At 40.8% G+C, this 6,689-nt stretch overlaps 1 protein-coding gene across 1 annotated transcript; it reads left to right on the top strand.

The window, feature by feature from the left end:
• Positions 1 to 1,068: 1,068 nt before the first annotated feature.
• Positions 1,069 to 5,016, top strand: LOC120440302 (matrilin-4-like). The gene is made up of 4 exons (XM_039612634.1): positions 1,069 to 1,130; positions 2,208 to 2,330; positions 4,510 to 4,633; positions 4,943 to 5,016. Coding segments are annotated over exons 1-3 (228 nt in total). The 5' UTR covers positions 1,069 to 1,129; the 3' UTR covers positions 4,614 to 4,633; positions 4,943 to 5,016.
• The last annotated feature ends 1,673 nt before the right edge of the window (positions 5,017 to 6,689 follow it).

Raw genomic sequence — 6,689 nt, 5'->3', positions numbered from 1 at the left:
ACGATGGCGGAAGACATGCAGAGGTAATCTGCAGTTTGCTCCCACTATACTAAACTATATACAGCGACCAGCAAAATCAAAAGGAAAACTCACATGAAACTGATATTAAAATGACAAATTGATAATTGAACAGTCTTTCCCTTTTTGAACTCTATTTTTTTATTTTTGTCTTCTACTAGAGGAGAAGTAGTAGAAATTCTGCAGGCAGGTGATATAATCAGGATCTTTATTGTCATTGTGCTTTTGAACAATGAAAATTGTATGCAAAACCATTCAGTACAAGTGAAAAAAGGGCACTTTAAAGAGAAAGAAGTATATATGTATAATACATTTTAAACAAAGAAAGAAAGAATAAAAGAAAATAACTCTTTTTATTGGGTGAATGTCAAAATCTCAGAACAAAGTTCAAAAAAGTTTCAGGGAAAACAAAAAGAGCACAGACAGTTTAACAAAGGACAGAGAACAGTCAGGCCCCACAGAGTGATTAATGATGGGAAACAGGAAGGAGAGGAACACAGGTGAACACACTTAATGACAGGTAAGAATAATCAAAAGCTAAAAGCACTGGACTAACACCCAAATAAAACAAACACTCACAAGAAAAATAGCAAGAAACAAAAAATAACATGAAAACAACTAAAAAACCCAGAACCAGATCTGGGACCATGTCGGCTATTTTCTGATTGGTTAAGCAGCAAAAGGCGGGTCCTCTGTGCTCATAACAATGCTGTCAGCGCCCAGACGCAAAAGTAGAAAAAAACTGCCTGAAACAGAGAATTTAAAGCTTTAGTTTTTGGCTTACAGGGAAACTTGTACACTGACCTGAAAATATGAAACTTTATCCTTAAGCACACGTGTGACAGAAAAACAGAATAAAAGAAAAGAAAAAGTCAGTTTTAGACCAGAAAATCAAACAAACACAGTAATATCATTCGTGTGTATGTGTGTGTGTGTGTGTGTGTGTGTGTGTGTGTGTGTGTGTGTGTGTGTGTGTGTGTGTGTGTTTAGCCATAGATCTGTGTGCTGAGAGAAAACATAACTGTGAACAAATCTCGTCCAGCTCCCGGGCTCCTTCACCTGTGACTGCAACAAAGGATACAAACTGAACAACGACAAGAGGACCTGCTCAAGTTAGTCACCCACACACACACACACACACACACACACACACACACACACACACACACACACACACGCACACATGCATGCAAATTCACACCTCTCATATCGATCACCTTTATGTTATTGATTGAAATGTGTTCTGCTGTCATTGATCCTGCTGCTTGGTGAGTGTGGGTTTGCATTTTGTTCCTCCGTCTCCAGTTTGTACAATAAAACATTTGGTCGTAGATCTGCTTTGAAACTTTCCTCACACTGCAGGAAGTAACGTACAACTCCATGTACACCTTAACTGCACACAGTCAGGACACATGAGGCTGATTTATGAGAAGCATTTAAATGAAAATCTCTAAAACACAAGTTAACAAGCATAAATTCTCAAACAGTACAGTATGTTTACACTAGAGCCTTAATTTCAATGCATTCTATTCATGCTGTGTTTCATAAGCCAGGACATCGAGTCCCACACTCCTAATTAGCATGAGGCTGAGGTTTAAGCTAGTTTATGGAAACTGGAACATCTGGTATGATGTGTTTCTTCTGAAAACCTTTGACAATCGTTGTTGTTTATCTAAGATACACAGACTCAGTCTGCTGATGTTCTCGCCTCAAATGTTTCAGAAGACATTTCACTGGACTGTTCATCAAAGTATGAGAACGTTTCTGAGTGAGCCAGCACGTCAGTTATGGTTTGAAATCCTGGGACAGAAAGCGAGCACGAGCTTTTCACATAAACAGTTACAGCTCAGTGTTTGCATGATCGTGACATGCACTGAGAGATGGAGAGCACCTGTCAGTCACCGAGAGCATTGCCGCCTCGCGGCTCACCTTTTAACCAACAGTGTGAACCCTCGCAGTAGAAAACCCATGTAGAGATATATAGTTAGAAATGATCATTTCATTGCATTTGAATAACGTATATCAACATATTGCAGTAAGACTTATTCACAAATGAGGTTCATATTTGCGACAGAGCTAGCAGGTAAAAGCCGAGACTAACTGAGAGACAAGGGGAACATAAATGCAACCCACACATGTGGCTGCTGTCCTCTCTGCTGCTTATGGCCTCGCTGCTTTCCTCCCCTCAGTGATCGACTACTGTTCGTTTGGGAACCACAGTTGCGATCACGAGTGTGTGAGCGTGCTCAATGGCTATCGCTGTCGCTGTAACGAGGGATACAGGCTGCTGGAGGACGGCAAGACCTGCCAGGGTAAGCAGAGCGAACATGGAAGAAAAATCATAAAAGGTTAATAACACAGCCACGATGTCCACTGCTGTTATGACGGAGGTGAGGATCTGCTTTCTTTACACTGAAACCGGCCTGACCCAACCACTAATGCATGATTCAGAACATTAACGTTTCCCAAATGTGTCTCTGGATTTGGTTACTAGCTAATCATGACATTATGCAGAGCGCTGGAAGAAATCCACACTACTAAATTATCATTTTTTCAGGTCACCACAAGATGATGAAAAACACTTTAATGTTCGCTTTTTGTTAAACAATCGAGTCAAGACCTGAGAGATGGTGCCAGAATAAAGCAGCATGCCTAATATGCAGTAGCTTTTTTTCAGTCCCCACTCAAACTTTATAGGTTTCAGCATGGAAAAATTAGCACAGGTACAGTAGAGAGCATGCAAAGGCCTAAAATACCAATGTTTGGTGTTCTTAGGAGACTTCTGCTACAACAGCAATGTGGCAGAAAGCAGAGGATTCGATTCCTAGCATGACCAGTGGGGTAGCATGTGATTATTAAAGAAGCCTATTCTGCTTATTTCCACCTCCATCTTTGAGGCTTTGCATGATTCAAAATAATCCATCTTATACTGAAACTCCATGCAGGCCTTCAGTTCAAATTCTGTCTGAAACAAGCTGTGTTCGGTCCCAAGAGTTTCACATCCAGAGCTTTGTATTAGGTATATCCCCTCTGTGACATCATAGATCCAAAAGTAGAAAAAAAGCTGTCTGAAACCTGACGTGTTCAGAGTCGTCTGATGCCTGAAATGAGTGCTTGCTTCACAGCGACTACTGGTGAATATTATTTACACATGACTAATTTTAAAGACTAGAACTATTTAACATTTACTACAATACATGCTGCGCCCAGTGCATCAGGAAGCATGTCATGTGTCTTTACAGCTGAGGCACCTTTTCTGAACAAAGTTACAAACAACATAAAAATGAATAAACTGCTTTGAAGTTATTCAGCACTGACTTAAAGAAGCTGACTTTAAGGATGAAACAGCAAAGAGAAAATGTCATTTAAAGTTTTAAAGAAGAAAATAAGTTTGCTTGTAGGATCTCAGGAAGTTGTTACACAAAATAGACAGAGTCCCGATCGGTCTGCAGAATGAATCCATCACTGAGGTGCTGTCAGTTCCTACTTTTGATGCATTTCCATGCTCTTTAACATAAAAATAAATCTAGTGGACCTTGGGCCCAACTTTGGAAGGACTGACATCAGAGGTTATGAGAGGGGCTACAACAAGAAAAAATGACTGGCTGATGGAGTCCTCATTTTCTTCCCATTTAAATAACGCCAACTTCTACATCTGTGGCCTGCTTCTGTGAATTTCCTGACATTAGTCGTTCTGACTTTCAGCCTCAAAGTGTTGAGTTTTCTGTTGTCAGCCTTTTGGCTTTGGGACCAGTCTTATGTTTGTTAGCAATGCTTAGCTTAAAAGCAGCTCTACATCAGACACCAGGACCTCAGAAACTGAGTTTATTTGTTACTTATAGCATGTTTAAAAAACTCAGTTGAGCAAGAGCACATTGTGTTGTGGTAGAAAAAAGGCAGCATGCATTTACTGAGGACCTCATGTAAGGTGTCAGACTCATGTAGCGACAATTACCCAACAACAGCTGCAGCAGAGCACCTCTTCATCAGGAACCTTTAAAATTAAGACCATTTACAACCTTTGGGGGAGCAAAGACTTCCTGTTCTCCTGAAGCTGTACACATCTTCACAGCATGAGTAAGACACAGTGTAACTGTAGTTCTTCACTAAAAGGAGACATTTTTAAGTAATTTGCAGTCGCCTTTGAATACACAGTTTATAAGACATAAGTGGGACTCACAGTGAATTATAATTTTGATTCAAAGATTCAAACTTATCATTTAAAGGAGTCCAGATGAATAAAACAGGATAGCGTGCTTATATTTGAATAAATCCTGTCATCTCAGAGTTTGGGGTTATTGCATGATATCTACCATTTCCAGAAATTAATATTTGGCATTTAGTCCATCTATCTGAACACTTACTGGAAAACTCTGAGAGCAAAATCCAAAGCAGATGTAAGAAGTATATTTGTTTGGCTCAGACACTGAGAAATGTGTAGAAAAAACATCTTAATCACAATTACACACTTTAACTCGATGTGTTGTTCAGCCATTGACCTGTGCGCTGAGGGGAAGCACGACTGTGAACAGATCTGCATCAGCGCCGCCGGGCGCCTACACCTGCGACTGCAACAAAGGATACACGCTCAATGAGGACGAGAAGACCTGCACACGTTAGTCAAGCCCTCCTGCAAATACACACAGGTGTACACGCACCTGCAGAAACACACGTACAGTCAGAGAAAAGACTGCTCTTTCTCCTGTTCGGTCTATGAGTTATTAATATGAAATAGTTGTTGTTTCGGCCCTTTAGAGCAAGGACTGCAAATTGACTCCATCTGGGTCTCTTGTTTGTTAAGCTGACTGAACAGTTTGGAAACATCACTTTTATTTAACACATTTCATCATAGACACATAGTCACATTCACTCACTATAATGTTATAAATTGGGAATAACCTGTGTGTGTGTGTGTGTTACTCAGCCATTGACCTGTGCGCTGAGGAAAGCACGACTGTGAGCAGATCTGTGTCAGCGCGCGGGCGCCTTCACCTGCGACTGTAACAAAGGATTCAAACTCAACAAGGACAAGAAGACCTGCACAAGTCAGTGAATCTCACATGAAAAACCCTGCGTTAAATTTGTTTTGCCGCTTTGCTTCCAACCACTATCATTTTGAAAAAAAAGCAGGAGTGGTCACTAAAAGATGTCACTGAGCTGTTGATTCACTCTGTCAGGCCTCCCAAAGGTGCTGTGGAAACCGCGATGAGTTCAGGTCTTCATTGAAGGATGGATGTAAATTCTAGATACATTTCTTATGGAATTACTTATTATCCAAGAAAAGTTATGAGTACACTTTAATGAGGACTGGCATGTTCATTTAGTTTGTAGAGAGATTTTTTTGTAATATCATCCTCTAGATAAGTGAAATAAACAGGCAGAAACCGGCTGTTGGAGCGCCGCTTCTTAACGGCCATGGTGTCGATTCCCAGGTTGACACCATGTGTGAAGGCTGCTAGATTAATCACATTTTTTATTTCAGAAAACAAAATGGTTGTGAAAAAACATTTTTTTCTTATAGCTCAGCTTTTGTTTATTTTATAAATGTTGTGCATTTGTTCCTTTAACGTTGGTGCCCATTAGAGCTCCTCTAAAAACCCAAACTTACACAGCTCTGCTGGAGCCTTTCAATGAACAGCATCAGTTCTTCAAAAGGTTTGTGTAGCTGAACTTGTGGAAGGATTAATGAGTCTTTCTCTGCCCGGCCATCTTATTGGGGGTTCAATAAGACACATTTTTTAAAATTCAGTAAATCTATGATGTTGCTAAATAACGATGCTGTTATTAAATAATGTTTTTTTTAGGTGGTTTTCACCATAATCTTGACTAGAACAGCAGCAAGAATAAGTGTTGACCTCCCCGTGGTTTTGTGGAGGTCCAACTCTTCCACACCTGTTCACTAAACCTTTAGTTGTTGTGCATTACTTGCAGGTGAACAGGTTTATTGAGGTCTGGCTGGCATGTGTCTCTCTCTGCTATGGTGTAATATGTGCTTCCTGTCTGTGTGTTGTCAGACATGAACATGTGTAACACAGTGGAGCACGGCTGTGAGTACCAGTGTGTGAGCATGCCAGGCTCTTATCACTGCATCTGCCCCGAGGGACAGCTGCTACAGGACGACGGCAAGAGCTGCGGCAGTAAGTCATCATCTGTGCAAATGCAAAATCCTCTGACCTGTTTCAGCAGACCCGAGTTAGTTTGAAGAAACTCAGCACTCTGTGCAGAGAGAGCTGCTTCAGGATTAAGATGCTGTGGATCCTGTGTGAACCAGCAGAAATGCTGCTGAAAAAATGCAGGATTTTTATTAAATCAGTCTAAGACAACAAAGCTCAAAGATAAACTATTAACCTGCACTGCTGAGCTTCACTATATTGTAAGCCAAAGCATAAGAAATCTATTACAGAGGAGGATTCAGATTCAGGGCTTTTCAGTGGCAGCTGGACGTTGATCAGGTGACTCTCACCGAAAGGAAAACATTCAGACCCAGAGCAGAGGTTATGTCTCAGGAAAGGAAATAAAGATGTACAATGATCTCAAACTGATGTTAAAAGCAGCTCAGTTATGTCTGGATGAAACGAGCTGGACAAAGACGAAGATCTTTGGATTGTTTTATTCCTCCTGGGAGGGCGAGCGAATACCAGCGTGCCTGCCAGTAAGCTTCACATCACATT

The sequence above is a fragment of the Oreochromis aureus genome, linkage group 5 (genome assembly GCF_013358895.1).
Source record: "Oreochromis aureus strain Israel breed Guangdong linkage group 5, ZZ_aureus, whole genome shotgun sequence".
Taxonomy (NCBI): domain Eukaryota; kingdom Metazoa; phylum Chordata; class Actinopteri; order Cichliformes; family Cichlidae; genus Oreochromis; species Oreochromis aureus.
This window is presented reverse-complemented; position numbering and strand designations above follow the sequence as displayed.

Bases quoted from the DNA above. Each gene is read 5' to 3' on its own strand.
- LOC120440302 (XM_039612634.1), top strand. The intron at 2,331-4,509 runs GTAAGCAGAGCG...TGTGTTGTTCAG, and splicing joins GGACGGCAAGACCTGCCAGG to CCATTGACCTGTGCGCTGAG.